At 38.8% G+C, this 20,341-nt stretch overlaps 1 protein-coding gene across 1 annotated transcript in view; it reads right to left on the bottom strand.

Moving 5' to 3' along the window:
* The window catches only part of RSU1 (Ras suppressor protein 1), a 102,071-nt gene that overhangs the window by 54,510 nt on the left and 27,220 nt on the right, over positions 1-20,341 (bottom strand). Inside the window, exons 7-8 of the mRNA XM_054633398.2 lie at positions 20,133-20,247; positions 7,057-7,189 (exon numbers count right to left, since the gene is read on the bottom strand). Of these exons, the coding sequence (XP_054489373.1) occupies positions 7,057-7,189; positions 20,133-20,247 (248 nt within the window). The remainder of the gene's footprint in view (positions 1-7,056; positions 7,190-20,132; positions 20,248-20,341) is intronic.

The raw sequence follows: 20,341 nt of genomic DNA, 5'->3' as shown, positions 1-20,341 counted from the left end.
CCTCTGGGACAGTTGACCAAACTGGCCAAAGGGATATTCCACACCACAGAACATCCATACCCAGGGCAGAAACTGGGAGGAACTGGCCAAAAGGGACTGACTGCTGATCAGGAATGGGCTCAGCCTTGGTCAGTGGGTAGTGAGCAATTGTGCTGTGCAACACCTGTTGGGGTTTATTCTTCTCTTTTTTATTACTATTATTATTATATTTTAATTTCAGTAGTATTTTTGTATGTACTTTGTTTAAATTATTGAATTGCTCTTAACTCAAGCTTCTTCTGTTCCTGATTCTCCTCTCCATCCCATGGGGTGTAGGGGAAGGAGTGAACAGCTGTGTGCTTCTGAATTGCTGTCTGGGGTTTAACCACTGCATCCACAAACTACCAAAGAATACTAGAGACAAAATCAAAGAAAAATAAAGAAGGTAAATTGCATTTATTATGGCCTGTCTTTCTTAGCAAGGCAGGGTAGAATCAAACTATCCAAGTTCTTTAGGTCTTTACTGACTTCTGTGGATCACACAAACAGCTGAGGTGTCTGACTAAGCTCTGCTGAATCTGATCTAAAGATGTTTCAAGCAACTGGTCTGTGTTCTTCTATATGATCTTTATTCCCCCAAGAAGTACAGAATACAAATAATTTGATATTACACCTGAAATCAACTGTGCCCAGTTCTTTTTGGTACCATCACAAGATAAGACAATGACTGGGTAATTTCATTTTACTTAGCCAAAGAAAAGCATTCTCTCTAGGTATCTCTACAGCCTAAGTGCAAAAAAAAGTCAGTAAGATTTTCATAACCCCAGATGATTTTTTCCTAATGAATATATAAGTTATATAACAACAATTCTTAAGCTATAAAAAATTGTCAGTAATTATAAATTACTGTACAAAACTGCCATACATGTTTACTTAAACAAGTTATTAAATGGAGGAATATGCATAATTATTCTTCTTCATAGTAACATAAAAAAGAGCTTTGCCTCCTTTAATTTAATATCAGTGGTACTCTGCAGTTATCTGAATATATATGGGGTGTCATCAGAATTTTTCACTCAACTACCAGGAAATGTGAATGCAAGGTCTGCCTACATCACAGAGACGCTGTCCTCTGCCACAAGTAATCACGTCATGTACTCCTGCCCAACTGACTGGGGCTCACTGAAACAAGATTTTGGCCTTCATTTCTTCTTTTGGAAGACTATTTCTATCAGAAGGTTATTTATTACCTTGCTCCCTTAATAATTAGAGACCTCCCATCAAATATACACCTGACCAGCTTATTCATATTTGTTCCTATGTCCACTTATTTTTAATGCCTTAAATAAAATTTCTTCTTTCTCCTCTCCCCTCCAATGACAGCCATAAGCTCTGTTATCAGGCTTGACTTTGCTAAATAAATATCTGTTCATTTCACTATCCTATTATGTTTTCACACTTTGTCTGTACCTACCTGAATTCACCTTTTATGAACATGATGACCACAACTGCGAAATATTTCCTTTTCTGTACTGGAAAATTTCCACTCTTTTAGCCAAGCTCTGGGGACTGTGCTTATCTTTCTCTCCCCCTCACTCCAGCATATCACACTGGTGGCTCGCCTGTAACTGATACAGCAAAGCCTTCCTCTTTGTTTGCTAACTCTTACTGTGTGGTATGCTGATTCTTTTCTATGCTGCTAGCTTTGCACCATCAGCAAACACAGTTTAAATACTCCTGCTTTTTGTGCTAGCATAAAAAAATCAGATTCTTGGAGGTCCTAGGCTGTGCTGCACAAGTAACACCATTTCAGGACTATCTCCCTTCACATCAGTTCAACTTGATGATGCCTCCATATCAACTGCTGCCAATTCCCACTTTCCCAATGTACTTCCCAAGAACCAACATATGGATTCTTCACTTGTTTGACCTCTTTTCCACTCCTCAATAGGTGGTTTTACTGATTATCATCTTTACATTATTGGACAGCACCAACCACGCAGCTGGCTTAACTTGACTTATACAGGCTTAACAACTGTGGAGTAAGATCACCAGTTATCTCAAGATACTATTTGTATTTTAGTGCACTACTCTGAGTATCTTGCCAGTCTCCTTGAGTTGTTAAAAATAAATCCTGAAATACTCTTCATTAATGTAATCCAGAAGAAGAATCTGCTGCTTCACGACCTGTGTCTGTTGCCCTGGAAGCAGCTGCTGCATGATAGTGGGGTTCAGAACAACAACTCATTCCCAAGAAGCTGAGGAGATTGTCTCTGCACAGAGGACTGAATCAAGAGTGGATTTTTCCACACTGTCACTGCTGATGAAATGGGGTTTTCAATTACAATGCTCAGCAATCTGCCCAGGGAAGCCTATGTTCCAATGCTGTCCAGTGATGTATGCTCAGCACTGCATTTGTCAAACCATTTCCTCCACTAAGAGTTCATGTGTCAGTCTTGAAAATGGCTTGCTCTTCTACTACCTTTCCTGATGGAATTGTGAAAAATGCACTTGCTTCCTTTCACACAACTTCTTGTTGAGCCTCTTGACTCCAAACTGACTGTCTTGTGGGGAAAATCTGCTTTCTAGAGACTTAAAAATGGTGTGACTGTTCTATCGTAATTCTGCCTCACTGGAATATGGAGGCCAAACAGGGAAACAACAGTTTTAGATAAAGTGTTAAAAGGAGATTGCTGGATTTAAGGACAGTTTAAAAATGCACTCAGGACCCAGCAATTTCTTTTGTTTTAGCTGGAATTACACTATCAGCTGTTGATGTCTGCAATAGATTCTGCTGTGATAAAAATCAAAATTACTGTTCCTTCTGTCACAAACATGCAAAGAATAAGTTCCACATGAAGATGGCTCAAGAGCACATGAATAATTCCAGAAATGTACCCAAAAATCAGCTTTCTGGACTAACTTTGCTGTAAATGCCAGCAACCAAATCCACCCACTGGCACCAATTGCACATGTCAGTTTTATCTCATCTTAATCAAATCAATAATTATCTTATATAAATCCTAAGGAACTAGAATTTTATTCTTCATAGGAGCTTAATTCATTGTTTTCTTTCAAACATTCAAACATTTAAGTCTGTCTGCACTTATCTAACTACATTGTGACCACTAAATCACACAATACATCATCTCTTTGTCAGTATCCTAGACAGACAAGATCCTCTGAGAATAAGCTTGCAACATAAAGGTCACTCTGAAAGTTGACTAAAGGCATGAATAAAAAATAAAACATTTAGTTAAGCCCTTTGAGGAGACAAGGTTGCCATTATCCCTCACTGTTTAAGCAAGCTCTTCAACTGCTTTTCAACACTATCATGACATCAGATGGTGAGTTTAATGGCAGTTCCTGAGTATATACAAAATCAAAGCCAAAATTCAGCTTACTAAAGTTTCAGAAAGTTACACAGCAGTGAGAGATTAAGAATCATTACACACTTGGCAAACTGACCTATTTCCAAACGATGCTGTCACCAGATGAAATGTGCAGTGGGCGTATTTTAGCCAACAAAAGCTAGCAAAGTGCCAAGAGCTGCTGAATTTCCTGTTAAGAATTAAGAGCCCCTCCACACACATTTTCCAGTACAATATATGGCCCATCTTTTTGTCAGCACAAGTCTTCCTTGAAAAATTAGGGTTGAAAAAAAATCACCGAGCACCATTTCTCATGAAAGGTAAGGAAATTAAAGGAAATGAAAGAAGCTACAAAGTAAGATGAGCTGATCTGAGGGTCTCAATGGTTAACAGGCTTCTGAAGTAAAGTGCAATTCCAGTTTTATACTTGGTGCATGAGTACCATGTAAAACAGGAGTGTGGAAATGTAAAAGTATGCAAGACAAACGACATTTTATCTTTAGACATAATCATCCCTCATGGGTGTCATCCCTACTTATCAATTAATCACTAGAGCATGAATATCCCAAGACAAGGCTAAAAATGGGATGTAATTTTTCACTAAATATGCTTGAAACAGCCAGTACATTTCACAAAGGAAAAGAAGAGGTTTGTGATCTACTTGGTAGGTGCTTCCCAAGTTCAACCTCACAGAATCTGAATGGAGATCCCTGACACTGACTGCAGTGATGGCCTGTGCCAGTCATCAGCAGAAATCTCAAGGTTTATTTACATGACTGCAAGTGAGTGCACTGCCAGGACCTAATGAGTTACTGATTTCTGGCTAAGTTAAGAGCAACTGAGCAAACAAAGTTGTAGCCATTGCAAACACAAAATAAAAGGTATTAGCATAACCCCCTTAGTGAAAATGTAACCTGGTGAGCCTCTGAAACCTGGCACTTGAGACTGTATGAGCAAGTCTACCCTCACTGTCTTAGCCAGTCTAGACAATGTGAAACTTCTAAAAAAAGGAAAGTCAGTATTTCCAATCAGCTGGCAAAAACAATGGGCACAGGGAAACAAATCTCTCTCTGGAGTTCAAAATTCATCTGCCACACAGAAGCACAGTTCTGGTTTATGAGAGCCTACATCTCCCAGTACCTGAAAGCAAACTTACTGGTCTGATGGTCAGCTGCTGATCTATGTTCTATCTTCTCAGTGTGACAAGTGAGGTTAGCTAAGCAGCAACCTTTCCAATCATTCATTTAATGAAAAGCCTACTGCTTTGCCTCACAGTAAGTTTATCTGTCTTGATCTATCAAATGTTGGAAGATTTTTTTAATTTTGGCAGAATGAGCAATAAAACACATGAAACTCAAGAACTTGACTTTCCTTATTTAGATACCCACACGGAAAAATACTAAGTTCACTTATCAACCTTGTGTTTTGCTTAATAAGAAAAAGACACACTACCTGTTCAAGGGCTCTGAAAGAAAAAGGCAGTTGAAGAAGCTGTATGGTCATTAGTAGGAAAAGATCAAAATTCTACCACAAAACCAGTTTAATTTCTTCTGAGTGTACAGCCTATCTGCTTTTGTGCACAACAATGTTACCAGACCTGTTACCTAGACCATGCCACTGCTTTTGAGTTTTAACTCCTAAAACCAAATGAAAGCAGAGGAATGGCTTTAAGACATGGCATCCCAGTAATTCTCAATCACATATTTAGAGGAAACTGGAAATAAAAAAGACAATCTTTTTTCAGGAGGAAAATCCATGAATTCTCTTTTTGGCAGGGCAAACAAGGGAAATCAAGACTCAAAACAAGTTACTACTGGTTTTCTAAGAAATCATACTGATACTTTTTATTTATAATTTTAATATAAAATGGTCATATGCTGAAAATCTAAAATTGACACATAATTATCTCCATGCATTTGGTTTCCGTCACTAAACCTTAAAAATTATGGCACATTAATGAAATAAATTTCTAAGATCAAAGTAGAAATCATGAATGAGCCACAGAAAGATTATCTGATTTTGATTTTTCTCCCTATGAATGACCAGAGTCTGATTCTGCTTACACCATTAACTATACAGGTTTCAATTATTTAATGAGGACAAAATCAAAATTGGCCCATTAGTCAATAAAGCACTGCATAGAGTATTAGCCAATAAGACACCTGCAAAGAGTAAGACAACAAACCTAATATGGCTAACTTAGAACAAAGAACAACAGCTGAGGTAACTGATGAAATACAGAACCTTCTTGTCAATTTTGATTACACCAGGAAAGTTGCCAGGGAAGTTTAATATACCCAGAGTTAGACATTTTAAATTTTTTAAAAGAATTATAGATACATAATAACAGCTTCCCCCATGCCCCTCCCCAGAAACTCAATGTGAGTCAAATTGTAAAAACTGCACTTTAGTCCTTAAAATTTCACTGTCCTCACAATGCCTAGAGTGGTCCCTGAGAGAAGTGCATGAGGGTCCCTAAACTACACTGCTCAGCAAAGAGAAATATAAAACTGACAATACAAAACAAAATTACCAAGCATTATCAAGAAGCTGAGATGCAGGTACACAATGAACAGTGGGGAGGGATGGTCCAAGGAGACAGGCAGCTGCTTCCCTACACCATATCTGTACTACAGAGTACTACTGCAAGAAGGGTGTTGCAGCCTACTTAAATCTATGAATAAATCTGTCTTGAGAACACGAATCACAGCATAAATATCAGCACCCTTCTGAGACACGCAATTCTTGCAACCACTCTTCCATCTGTGATTCTTTTCATTTAAAATTCTGTAAATGAAGAGCAATAGCCTACAAAAGCCATTGTTGGGTCATTTAGTTCCTACAGAAATTTGCATCTCAGTTACTTAATTGGAATCCCACAACTGTCACTTGTGAATACCCTTCTCCGGTAATTTTGTTCAGACAGCAACCATATAAAAGATTGTCAGAAATGCTTCTGAATTATTAAAATACAGTTTTTAAATAAAGGCAAAATGCAAAAATTAACTTTCCAATCCAGGTTGTACTACCCACTGCTCCTAGGGAAACAACATCAAGATAGTTGCTAGACACGGAAAAATAACTTTCCATCTAAAGAATAACATGGAGATCTTTACTTAAAACAAATATTAAAATTTAGTGAATGATTAAAGACAGTATTTTCTAAACGAATGGTCAGCATTTGTACATGGAATCTTGCATTAAACTAAAGAAGCCCAGCACACACATTTACACTGTTGAAGAAAACATGAGTACCACTTGAATTACTAAGATTATAGACTTTCACAGATTAGTCCAGATCAAACCACATTCAAAGTCTGGTTATCTCTCACAACATGACAATCTGCATCCAAAAGCATTAACAAATATCTATTTCAATCTATAAAGCCATACTGAACATACTTAAAATTAGTACTTCTCAAAAGGCTTGTAACACTTCTTTCACATTCCTCATGTTACATAACAGTTCTTTGAAATAAACAAAAAATGCAGGACAGTATCAAACAGTCTTTGTGCTTTTCTAACTTGTCTACATGACAGTTACCTTCTTCTTGGCAAAATTCCTTAATATAAATGTACAGGCTTGCATATTTGTCCTGAATACCAAGTTACTGCATGCATTATGAAAGATGTGCGTGGCTGGTAACACTTTGCCCAACACACTACAGGGAAATAACACAGCTACAATATATAATGTAATACTTACTATTTATATGTTTCTGAACGAATGTATTCAAAAACATGAGATACTCCCAGCTGAAACTGATCAGCAATAGGGGTAACCCAGGGATTGTTCTCTGCTTTGAAGACTTGTTTCTGACCAGTCAAATCCAAATTACCTGAAAGAGATTAAACAAAACATCAGATGAAAACTATTTGAAACATGAAAAATTTGAAAGAAATACCTTGCTGTGAATGTAAAAACTTTTTATTTGTTTTAGAGAGTGCAACTATAATAATAGCAAATATTTCAGTCTCAGCAAGGAGAAACAGAAGGACATAGTAGTTCCCACCATGATAGATGCAGTTCCACTCTGTTTCAGTGCTGCTATGCACTGCAAAGCAGGGTTGAACTCTGCCCACTTATTTATTAAATTATTTTAAAGTGTGACTTGATAATGCATCTGTTCACTAGCTCCACTATGATCTGCAGGAATGAAAGGAGAATGATTCTCTGGTAGAAGTCTGCTCTGCTGAAGCTTAGCATTGCACAGCATTCCTCAATCCCTGCTCCAGGGGCTTTTTGCATTCCCAGTGCCCAGAACACTGTCTACACCAAGATCCCACTCTGATCTGTGGTTAGACACACTCACAACAGCAGACAGACAATGCCATTCTTGTAACACGGCAGTTTTACTGATTCTTGACAGAAGATGTAAGAGATCTGTCATGGGCTTGCTCGGGGCTTTTTTGTTCATTTTGTAAAAGTTTACCGAGCCCAAAAACTGCACGTGCTCTACTCAAACCCCTCATGACTATGGATACAAAGGGCTGAATTCCAGGATAGCCCAGCCACTGAAACATTTTCTTGTGTTCTTCAAATTAAGAAATCTGTAGTGTATTTTCAATTTTTTTTGGTGAATTTTACAACGAAGAGAGGCCTATCACTCCCCCATAAATCAACAATAACTAAATCACAATAAGCTAAAATAAACTTTAAGTATGGGGAACAAAACAAAAAGTATTTACAGAGTTTTGAAGACTGACTGAGCCAAGCAGTTGGTGAAATCTGAAACCTGACACCTTTCCAAAATGAAAGGGTCTGTGCAAGTGCAGGCAAGGGGAGCTGCTTCAAGCCCCGTGCTCACTGCTCACTTTGGCTGCACATTCTGTGTGACAGCTAATCCTTGGTGTATTCCTCTCTGTAAAAGGGGTTAACACAATTAAAGACAGGCCATTAAACGGTGTGAAAAGATGCCAAGCATCTCATACCAGCCTATGAGGGAGTCAGGAGTCACTGTTACCTTAACAAGCTCATCTGCCAGCTGTCTGTGGCAGGCTGGTGCAGCAGGAGCATCCCCCACAGCCGTCAGTCAGGCGGCAGCGCCCGCCGCACGCTTCAGTGCGCCTCTCTGCTTTATTAGGGGGCTCAGCAGCCCTGTTCTAACAGGGATCAGGAAAAAGGATTAAGTACTGTGACAAAGAGGACCTAATAAGCTAGAAAGTGGTGTGTCTAAATCTGTGCTGGCTGAAGGCGCAGGCCGGCGCTCTCAGCATCCAGATCTCATGCGGAGGCTGCTGGGGAAGCCGGCCCGAGTGGCAATTAGCCCTAACCCTCTGACCGGGGCTGCTGGGAACATTATGCATCACTCGGGGGCTTGCTTTGCAATTGCAAATTGGATTTCCCATTTTATTACCTGCAAAAAATCTTGTATGCTGCTCTCCAAAACTACCAACACTGCAAGCACTCTGTAGGTGGGGCATCAAGGTAAAATGATCAATCTGTGTATACTATAAAAAACCAATGAGATTTGGGGAGGCAAGATTGGCCCCATCACAGGTCAAGTTCAATGCTGCTTAAAGGAATAAGTCACATGTGCCCAAAATCTCAGTATCTGGGGTCTCAGCTGAATCCTCTTGTCCCAAGCTGTGTCAGAAATTTACCATCCAGGGAAGGCTGCTGCATGTTTCCATTCCTACAGTATAGCATGCCCACTTCCATTTCAAATACCACATGGCCCATTTCAACATAATTAATTGTAAGAATTACTACTCTACTACAGCTAAAGGAATCTTACAGCAAAACCAAGACTGCTCAAGCAGAATAACCTGCAGGCCCCCATGCCAATGTAATAGCTTTATTTTCCTCTGTCTTCTCTTTTTTCCTAAAACACACTGAAGGCAGGTACAAATACTTCTTTTCACCTTCAGAGGGAAGCTGAGGCTCTAATTAATCTAATTACAGAGGAAACTGGGGCGCACAAAAATTGAGCATCCGCACCAAAATCCAGCCCTCCCTGCCCAGGACGTCCTTCTGGGAGCCTTGCCAGCAGCAGCTGGCCTGGCAGCCCATCCCACCAGCCACCTAGAGCTGGAGTGAGAGCCTAGGGACTTGAAGTGAAGAATTTAATCAAGTGCAGTAGTGAGAAAGGGAACAACTTGTCTGTCCTCATAGCAAGCACCATGTTCTCTGCAGGTGAGTGAAGGAGGGCTGCCCTACAGAAGACAGGAGGGACAGGGCAACCAGGGCTTTAAAAACCTCGCCGTTGGATACCAAAATTTCCATCTGGAAATGAAGGACAGAAAGAGGCAGAAAAATAAGCAGGATAAGAAGTTACAGGGAGAGTGCCCCACCTCATCAGAACTAAGTAGGAAATGAAGTCTAACCCTCCTGATGCAAGGCAAGCCATTTGAGCACAAAGAAGCCACATAACTCAAAATGAGACAGAAGGGAAACGTGTCTCTCCTGCATCACCATACAGTGCTTGGGGCCATATCCTGGGGTCCTTTCTGTGCTTACAGCTAAAAAATCCATGAATCAAGGGCATATGTACCTAATTCTACACTGGCTGCAGGACAGCCAGGAGTCCCAAGCACAAGGCCAAAGTCTCAGCAACATCTCAGGAACAGTGTGTGCTGGGGCTGCCAAACACTCAGGAGCACTGCAGGGACCCTCCTGCTGCAGTGCACAAGACAAATCCAGCAGTGTGGAAGAGACCATCACACTTGCCTGAAGCAATGCCTCTGGCACCAGGCTCCCCAAGGAGTGCTCAGCAACTGGTCACCTCACACATGTGTCCCTATCCCCCAACCCCAAAAGCCTCCTTGCCTAGGTGATTTTTTTATGGCAACACCATCTTACAAAATGCTGTTATTCCACCCCTGCAGCACTAGAGCCAGGGAAAAAGCCACGGCAGATGCACCTTCATGCCTATTGTCTAACAGCAGCATCAGCAGAACACTGTCCCAAGGGCATTCAGAAATTTATATACTGTTCTGCTACACAGATCACATCAAATCCCTCAGATACTTTTGGTAAGCAAAATACAGAATTACCTCTAGTAACATTCCAGCACTGAAGATTCAATCACAAAATATATTAGGATAGGAGACTGCATTGGTCATTGCTGTTTTGTTCTACATGCACATCTACCTATTAAAAATACTTATCATTTCTGTAATTTGGCATAATAATTTCACTAAAATTGTATTTCTTCATTATGGACTTAAAGTTCTTGTTATTTTGTCATACTGAAAGAGATCAGCTCCACTGAAAGGCATCACAGTCATATGCCTCTGGTAAGCAAGGAGGCCACCTTCAAGGCTAGTCAGCACAGCCCCTTTCCTAGGGCACAGAAATGTTATATTTAATTTATTTCTGATTGCTTCTAAAATTATTCTAATAAATCATCAAAACTATACATCCCACAACCCAGGTTTAACATGCTTAAACAACCTTCTAAGTCCAACAGGTACTTTTTTTACTCTTTCTTGAGTAAATATAGATTTCCAAGTAGGAAGACTGCAAAGTGGACACTGAAAAGAGAACAGAATCTGGAAAAGGGAAGAGCAGAGATCTAACAGCTGACTGCTGTGGATGACCTGCACAGAATGACCAAAAGCCTTTTAAGAGAAGCCATCTGTGTCATCTCAGAAATGCCTGATCTTGGCATTTTTATTTCTGTCTCAGTACTCATTGTATCTAAAGATGATCTTGAACTTTTGAGTTTGATTGGATCCTTGTGATTTAACTTCTTTGTTTACCCCACCTCAAAACCAAATTGCTCCTAATGCCCAACCACTCAGCTGTGCAGACCTAAAAACTATCTATTGCCCAGATCTCTTGTTAGCTACCACCTGGGAGCTATAGTAAATAATCTATACCAAAACTCTTGAGAATTCAAGTGCAAAATCAAAGTGTGCATTTTTTTATTTTTAACGTGTTCTAACTTAGGCCATCCATTAACAAAAAGTGCCATTTTTCACCTCCTGAACTCAGAGCATCTTCAGTAATGGGTGGGCAGAAGGGCCACCTCATCTGACAGTGGGCACACTTTATCCTGAGAGATATTTAAAGGATAAGAAGGCACCTACACTTTCCTGTCTTAATGGATCTATCCTGCACTTGAGCTAAAACGTTATCATTAATGTTTCTTACTTTCCTGCAGTTCTGTTGAAATAAAAAGTGGTTTGTTAGAACATTCATGTTTTCCTCAAATGCCTCCAACGGTCAGAAAAGAGCTTAGAATAGAAAATCAAAAGCTGCCTCCCACAGTGGTGTTTACAGAGAGTGTCAGTATGCTGAATAATGCTCCCCATCACTTTGGCCAAGGGTGCCTTCAGAGCTCCCAAGCTACTTCTGTCCATTAGACCTAGCCTGCAAGCACCCCTGACATACACAGCTACACCACCCCATCCTCTTGTGATGGATGATATACAGAGTGTGTAATATGTGCCCAATGGATGCATATTGGAGGTACAGTAAGGTGTGACTAGTGTAGATAGGCATTACTTCAATACATACAAAAGGAAACACACACCTGGCTTGTCCTTTTCGCTTGAATGCCCCCTGGTAACACTTTAAATACTTCCAAAAATTAAAAGGTGAAATTAAGTAATTAAACAACTCTGACATTTGAGAACTGAACATTGGCATTCAGCATAAGAAACATGATCCTAGCTGTAAAATGCCAGATCAACGCTTCTTTGGAATGGTTTAGATTCATCCCCAGTGGAGCTTCATTAAAATCAATGGATATAATTTTTAGCTTGTATACTGTTGAGTTTCATATCTGTGCCCTGTTGATACTCTAACTCCCCTCCCAGCCTAGACTCTTCTTCTTCACTGACCTCAAGGAGAGTCTTCAAGCTGTGACACATCCCTTTTAGCAATTCCTCTTAAGACTGCAATTCAAACATTCTTTCCCTTTACAATACAAAGGTCTTACTCTCTGTGGTACATGTAACAGGAGGAACAAAATTAGTTTTAGTAATTTATTTAGATATAAATACCTTTGAATCCTGTTTTATTAAATGCTAAGTAAGGGATCAATCCACTGCACTAAATTTTAACTTAGGCTGTATGTAAAAATATGTCCGTCCTGGCTTGTTTTAGATTTGCTTTACACTACAGGGCTTATAATTTTTATTACTTTTGTGGCATTTGCTTTGTCTCAAAAGAGAGAGAGATTGTTTAAAGTGTGGGGGTAGAAGAAATATAATGACTATTATGTCATGAAAAGGATACTAAAGCAATTAATTGTGAATGATGTTTTAATACCTATGTAAAAAAAATGAAAATATATACTCATTTCTATGCCACAAAGTATTATCAAAAGACAATGATTTTTACCTCAATCTTAAGCACATGTAAGGCTGCACACCAGCAACTCATACCATTCCTATAAACAGATAAGATCATTTCTGCTTTGAAGACATAGCACTTTTGAAGGATTAATAACAGAAGACAGAAGATTTGAACAATATTTATAAAGGAGCAGTGAGACAACAAAGAGCAAAGTCTTCTTGTACCTAAGTGCAGTGTGACTCAATCTTTTTGAAACTGGCAGAAATATTCACGTCAATATTCAGTATGATAAAGAAATCTACATCTCCACAGCATATGTCAAAAACACTAATCTGCTTACTGATGAGCTCCTGAGAGAGAACAACTAAGTTTAGTAAATCTAAAACTACACTGAAATGCCTCCAAAAGATCAATCCCAGCAACACTTCTGCCCTCTCACCCCTACAACCTTATCCTGAAGAAGGTCTAACACTTCAAGTCACCAGCTCTTCTGAGAACCCTGAAATAGCATTTGTGGCGGTTCTACATAATATGGGAAAAGGTTCAAGTCTCAGATAACAAGAAATCAGATTCAGCACATGCAAATAAACAAGATAACCCAGAGCATGCATCCCACAGAAGCAGGCTGGAAGTCTTCCCCTGGCTCCTCTCCGAACCACACAGATGGGAATGCTGCAATCTCCCCTATGAGTGTTAGACAGGAAGCCCCAAGGTAAGAGAAAGCTGAGGGAGCAATCTGAAAGTCACTGAGGCCAAAGTCCATCCTCAGTTTTACAATTATTTTCAGGGAGTTAAAACAGGTTAAAACAACATCACATGTTATTCTTACAACTTCTTAGATGGACATGAAGATTTCCAATGACGAGTTTGGAGATGAGACCCCAACTTCAGCACTGACCTGAATACATGGAACATTAAATCTGTGTCAGTTCAGTAACTGAGGAGCTTCCAAACACATTTCAAACAGAAAAACATCTGGTCTGAAAAACATCTGGAGATGGAGATTCTGCCAGTTGTGTCTTGTTCTAATGGTTCATCACTGTCAAAATATATTCTTTACTCCTGAGCTGAACTAAGCTGACTTATTTCTGAAACACTGCTGCTCCCTCTGCCCATCTACAAGGGAGAAAGACCACCAGTGCTGTCTTCTCATGGAGTGAGTGAGGATCAGCAGCCAAGTGTTCTCTCACTCTTTACTTTGATAGGTTAAATAGTCTGATCATACTGTGATACCATAGTAGCTACTCCATTTGCTTCAACTCTTAGTAGGAGGAACATAGCTGAAATAAATCAAGTAAAAACAGACCAACTAAGTCTTGAATTCTTTACCCCTGATGTAAATGTGAAGTGTTACAGGGTAAACTGGTATTGCCTCAGCTACAGCTATTATAATTGTATGGGAAGAGAATTTTGCCCTCCAGCATGTTTCATAGTGGACAGTTTAAAACAAAGTGAATGTAGTCCTGAGACGTTTATACAAAATTCCAGCATCAAAGCAAAGGTCAGCCAGAATCTTTATACCAAAGTGTAATGGAAAGTCTGACACTTCAGAATGTGCCAGGACTGAAGATGAAGCCTGGGAAAGAGAAGAGGATGGATGAAATGCTGAACTACCACCTTAAACCACACTTCAGGTATTAAATACGGACAGATTATAGCTCTAACCTGGCTGGGCAAACTCACATTTCCACATAGGAGGAGAGGTTAACTCTCTGGGAACAAGGAGAAAGCCTTGGAAACTCCTACCATCACAATACACAACACAGCAGACCTTACCTTTTCGGAGAACTAGCAGAAAGAGTAAATAATAATAACATTCACATATGAGAGCCATAAAACAGGAGCTTATTCAATGCAGCACATGAGGTACTCCTCACCAACAACACTCTGCTAATGGCTTGTACTGCCACATGACAAATCAGGCTGTTTCAACAACTCCACCACACACAGCTCTCAGGTACCAGAGCACCAGCCCAGCTGGTGCCAATGTCTTGGTAGCTAAGAGGAAGGGCAGAAGGATGAGCACTTTAACAAAAATCCAAGAAATTACTTCAAAATGTACTTTCAAAATGTATTTTTAAAAATACATTCTAAAATCATTTATTTCTTACTTACAACTTGATTAAATTAATTTCTCCCACATTCCTCAGGCAAGAGCAAGACATTTACTGGAAGACCTACAAGTTCAGCTAAGTTTCACTGATTTCTTTCTTTGAAAGGTGACATGTTGTGCTGGAAACACCATTTCCTTCACTGCTATGTGTAACAAATGTCCAGTGCTAACTAGGATCCCAAGGGGCAGACCTACAGTCACCACTAAGTGTTCCCAGAGAAGAAACCCAAGAAACACAGTACACAGCAGATGGCTTTTGGAACAAAGGAAATTAACGTGATGTCAAAGTAGTTTAACATCAAAGACACTTTAATGGCACAGGAAGTATTACAGGCTTAGAGGATCAGCATCCCAATTTATTTTGAAATACATTGCACATTTTTTCCAGCATCAAAAACTCCCCTGAGATTCTCAATTACATGGGAATTCAACAGAGCATTCTCTCTTTGAAGGGTCCCTATCAGACCAAAATCTAGTTAATTTAAAAAAATGACTTCAAAAAAGACTCCCTGTATTGCTTTTGCCCTGCACCTTTGAAACTCCCATTCAAACACAGGTTGCCAAGTACTCAGAAGAGCGAAACCACCTTCAAGTACTATGAGACACATAAAATGAACCAAATACAACAACAAATGTAACATTTGCTCAGATTGGCTCTAATTACAGTACTCTTGCCTACTACAGCTCTGACACAACAGATGAAGTGTCTGCTGACAGAAACATCATTATTATGTTGATGGTACTTATAATCAGAGTACAGTCAACATGAGGAGAACATCCCCACACACTGTAGTTATCTGAGAAGTGACTATGGAACTTACATATTTTAAAAACTAATGCAGGATCAAATCTCAATCTTGGAAAGTTTGGCAAGAATTACAGCAGTGTCCATCAAATACTTTGCATTCAGCCTGGTTTCTAACTACATAACAAGGGGTGGGGTATAGGGTGTAGTGGTTTTGGGCTTTTTTCTTTTTTTTTTTGACTTAAACCTTAAAAATGAGTAACACAATTAGAATATGCACAGATTTTCAGAGAAGCTTTTCTATATAAATAATCTCTCCATAACCTATCTTGTTACTTATATGTTTTTTATTGTTTCTTTACTGATAACTGCTACATCAGCAGTCCCAGAAAACAAATTATTTTGTTTATCCACCTTTACCTTAGTTTCAAAATCAGAAACCTATCTTTTCTTGAAATGGTAAGGTATCAATTAGTTGTTCCAGTGCTCAGATCTGTTGTCCAGAGGGCCCCAGTGTTCTGGCTTTCAACAAGCACCAATAAATGACCTGTATTGCAGGTGTGAGCAGTGCTGTGTTGTGACACAGGCAGGGTGCAGTAACAGTTTATACTAAATAAGAAAAGTTTGGCATTTACATCAACTAGTGGAAAGTTTCCAACATTTGGAAAAGAAATATCTTTTGTAAAGTAAGTGATTCTTATGTTTGCACATGCCTGTTATAATTACCTGAGTAAATGGCTATTTCAATTAATATTTACTTGAACAAACAACTGCAGCTACTACTTTGCATAATATAATATTAATTCACAAATTCTAGAGTAATTTCAAAAGCCTAAATTTTAAAAGGTCTTCCTGTGATGGAAATATTGAGGCTTTTAGCACAATTCCTTGAACTTTGTATTTAAAGCCAATCCTTTATCCACAGAAGATAATTTAGCTGTTCAAAACCAAAAATTTAAAAAGAATTACTTGGTTATTCTGATACACAAATTAAATTTACAAAATGTTTCATTCTCCCTAAAAAGGAATATGACTACTTAGACCTTTAAGATTTTTTTTTAACAAGGCTTGAATTTTCTGCTTTTCCAGTATGAGCTAACATGATAATTTTAATAGTGTCTCTTGTTACCTGAGGAAATTATTTGCTAAACTAGAACAGTATTGAACAGCAACTTGTGAGCCACTGATGCCAAATTCAATTTTGCAAAAGGAGGATGATAATTGGGAATGTATTCTTAGAAATCGCCGTTCTTCCATAAGCATAAACAGGACCAAAACACATGTGTGCATCATGTGTTAGCAGCAGGGTAGTGCACCCAGGGAACATTAGAATCTGGGAGTTAAAAATCATAAAATTCGTTTTCACATCAGAAATGCAAACATACAGATAAGCTAGTTACATTCTCTGGGTGGTTATTTAGCCACATCTTGGTGATAACTCTGCATCATATACTCCTCTTACACTCCTGATTCTCCTAAGAAAATCTTTTATGTGGCACATATGAGTCCACCCAGATGAACAAACAATGAACTTAAAACACCATCACTGATGTGACTAATTGCATCTACCATTTTATATGGTTCTTGTTTCTAGTTTACTTTCTTTCCAAACCGTTCTTATTGTTAAATGGTCAGAACACACAAAGCGACAGATTTAGTGCCTCCTTGGCAATTTATATAACTGACTGCAACTCTGTTGTTGCAGTGAATCATGATTTATTTGTCTTGCAATGCAGCACATAACCTTTTAAATGCTGGGGAAAAAAATGCCAGCGCCTCTTTAAAGTTTATATATGACTGCCCACCACCATTTCTCATGAATGGGGTTTTGAGAGACAAATGATAAAAACAAGCTGCAAATTCCACCCACCTACTCCGGGCCATTTCCTGTGTTCATCACTCACATGTACTGTATTTACAGAAAAGCACCTCACCCAGGGACCAATGCAGTCTTTCAGTCCTTTCATCTCCTCCTGGGCAGGAATATTTTTCTTAAATTAGCAGTAGGAATTCTCTGCTAAACACAATGGAGGATAATAGTGATCTCCCCCAGCCCTGTACTGGTGTCACCTCAATCACATCAGGTGACGTTACAGGCTGACTGTAGGAGGTTATTTATTGTTATCTCCACTCCAAAGTTGTGACCTCAAGGCCTGTCTGTGGCCTTTTTCATACCCTATTCTTCATTCCTTCTTCTGCACTTATTTACATCACCTTTAAAAAACAGTTTAATGTAACACATACATCCTTCTCATCATTCAATTGTGCCCATCTCCATGGTAAATGAAAATCCAATGACTCACTGCTGTCCACCAGAGCCTGAACTAAGCCAGTCAAAAGCCTTCAGCACCTTTAATTATGAAAGTGATAATGAGAGAGAAAAGATTGTTTACTTTGAATGGAACAGGAGCAGCTCCAATTAATGCAAATAGGACCAGCTCACTGAAAAGCTATTTATCCAAAACGCACACCAAGAAGTATTTGGATAGTTCTGAGTACATTATAATTCAATTTTAAAAATTTAGGAGGGAGAACTCGGACAGCAGACAAAGTTCATTCTCCCTCAGATGGTGACTATGGCATTAGCAGTCCATGCAGTAGGTTGTAACCCTCTCATGCCACCTTTCACTGGCAGACTTTAAAATTGTCTCCAAAGGGGTGCTTCTCCAAACTGGAGCCAGAAGGGAAGAGTTACAGAAGGGAAACCAGGACTGCAGAAATTCACTCTTGCCTATGGCCTGTTCCCTGACCTCAAACAAGCCTTCCAAACCCTAGTCTGGTGTTCCAGTCCCTAACATGTGCCCAGATGTTTAATAAACAAGCAGAACATTGTTTTCCACAGTAAATATGCCTGCAAGTTGCACAAATTACAAATGTAGACTTCAGTGTAATGTTCTCTGGAAATATATGCCAAAATCTATTTTAAAAATTTGAGATGGTTCTACCATTATCCATGGCATAGATCACAACAGAAAATATGGCAACTGATCACAAATGAGGATCTTGAGTAGGAGTGCAAAATCAAACACTAATCAATTAATACATGAAAAGAACAGTAGAATTTACAAAAACTTTTGAGTAATACAGAACAGGACTTAGCTGTGTCAGTGAACCTCACCTTTATCAACTGGGGCAGAATTACAAGTCCTTTTTTTACCAGATTCTGATATTGTTCTAAAATGCAAAGAAATGCTCAGAGGAAAAAAATTCCCTAAGCCATCCCGAATTTTGCAGGTAATACAGAAATAAATATTGAGAATTTTATTTCAAACATTTCCATATTGGATGGATTTTGATAGTAAAACCATTTAATGGGGATTTGTTGCTATGCTTGTAATGCAGTAGCATGTTTAGAATATTTAATTAGCCAAAGAAGGTGGTTAGACTCAGTGCACTATTCATCTTCCACGATCTGAAAAAAAACCCAAAAGCAATTTAGCAAGCTACAGAAAAGTAGCAAGCTACAGAAAAGTACATTTACAGACACTACATGCTTCTGAATGTTGCTGTTGCAAGAATTGATAAATAAATACGACTTTGACCAAAACCTAAGGAAAGTATACCTGGGTCAAGGGATAAACATCTGAAATTGAAAAAAAGAGAGCAACTTTCATCTACTAGTCCACTAGTGGTATAGGGAAAAGTCAAAAAATCCCATGCTGGGCAAACACGTAAGAGTCAAACAAATACCTTCCCCAATTCACAGAAGAAAAGCACATAGCTCTATAAAACAAAAAGCATTCATTGCATACTGTAACATTAAAGTACATTAAAGCAAAGGGTCAATGGGTCAAAGCAAGTTCTTATGAAAATGAATAATTTTACTTTATCATGCTAATTTCTGTCCCTATCTTTCTGAGTTTTGGGAAGTATTACATGGAAAGTACCAGTAGAAACAAAGAAGCTTCCCCAACAGCTTTCAAAAAAAGAGGTAACTGACACAATTACATTATTACCAATGAAAATGTTTTTATAAATTTTAAGATTAGAAACCAATTTCTGGCTTGGGGCAAACAGGAACCATGCTCCTCACATAAAATGGAGTACTGCAATGCAAATTCAGCAAAATCAATATTTAAGTTTCAAAGAAGAACTCCTACTTCACAGTATTCAAATGTATAGTATCACAAATTCAAATTACATCAACCAACTCCATTGCTTTAAGTTAAAGAGCTGTCAGCTCCCTAAGAAAAGCTATCAAATTGAAAAACAAAAAAATCCTCCCATTTAGCTATATTTCACTCTAGTTGATCAAACTTCCCCTTTGTATAGGCACAGTCACTAAGAAGCCACTTATGCTATTGTCATTTTTGCTTAATGTAATTTTGGCTAATCTAAACAGTGTTATCAAAACCCAGTGAAAGATAAGAATGGGTTTGCTGACCCAGTATTTATGATACATTATATAAAGTAAGGTGCTATATACAAATTGGCAATCAGGTGTACTAATACACAAGAAAAATGCAACATGTAATAAAATAATAAAACAAAACATATGTCATCATCTGGCCCCTCCTGCATATCCAGGAGTGCACTGGAGGAGTGTAAAAGTGAGTTTTTCTCAAGGGAAAGTAAATATTGGCATATTTGATGACTTAAGCATAATCATTTCAGAGGAAATACAGTTCATCATCATCATTATTAGTCAAATAAATAAATGATCATCCATGATCTTACCCAGTTCTGGGGGCAGCACAGTAAGACGATTTCCCTGGATATGCAGCTCCTTAAGCTGGGTGAGCTCACCAATTTCTTTAGGTAGTGATACCAGGTCATTGTCTCTAAGACTCAGCTAAGAGCAAATATAAATTCAGTCAGAACGATTTTCGGTTTCCATAAAGCAGCCCCAAAGAGAGCTCTACTCCCTCTGCCCCCAACTTTCTCCT

The sequence above is a fragment of the Agelaius phoeniceus genome, chromosome 1 (genome assembly GCF_051311805.1).
Source record: "Agelaius phoeniceus isolate bAgePho1 chromosome 1, bAgePho1.hap1, whole genome shotgun sequence".
In the NCBI taxonomy this organism is placed as follows: Eukaryota; Metazoa; Chordata; class Aves; order Passeriformes; family Icteridae; genus Agelaius; species Agelaius phoeniceus.
The sequence above is the reverse complement of the archived record's forward strand: the minus strand, read 5'-3'. Positions and strand labels throughout refer to the sequence as shown.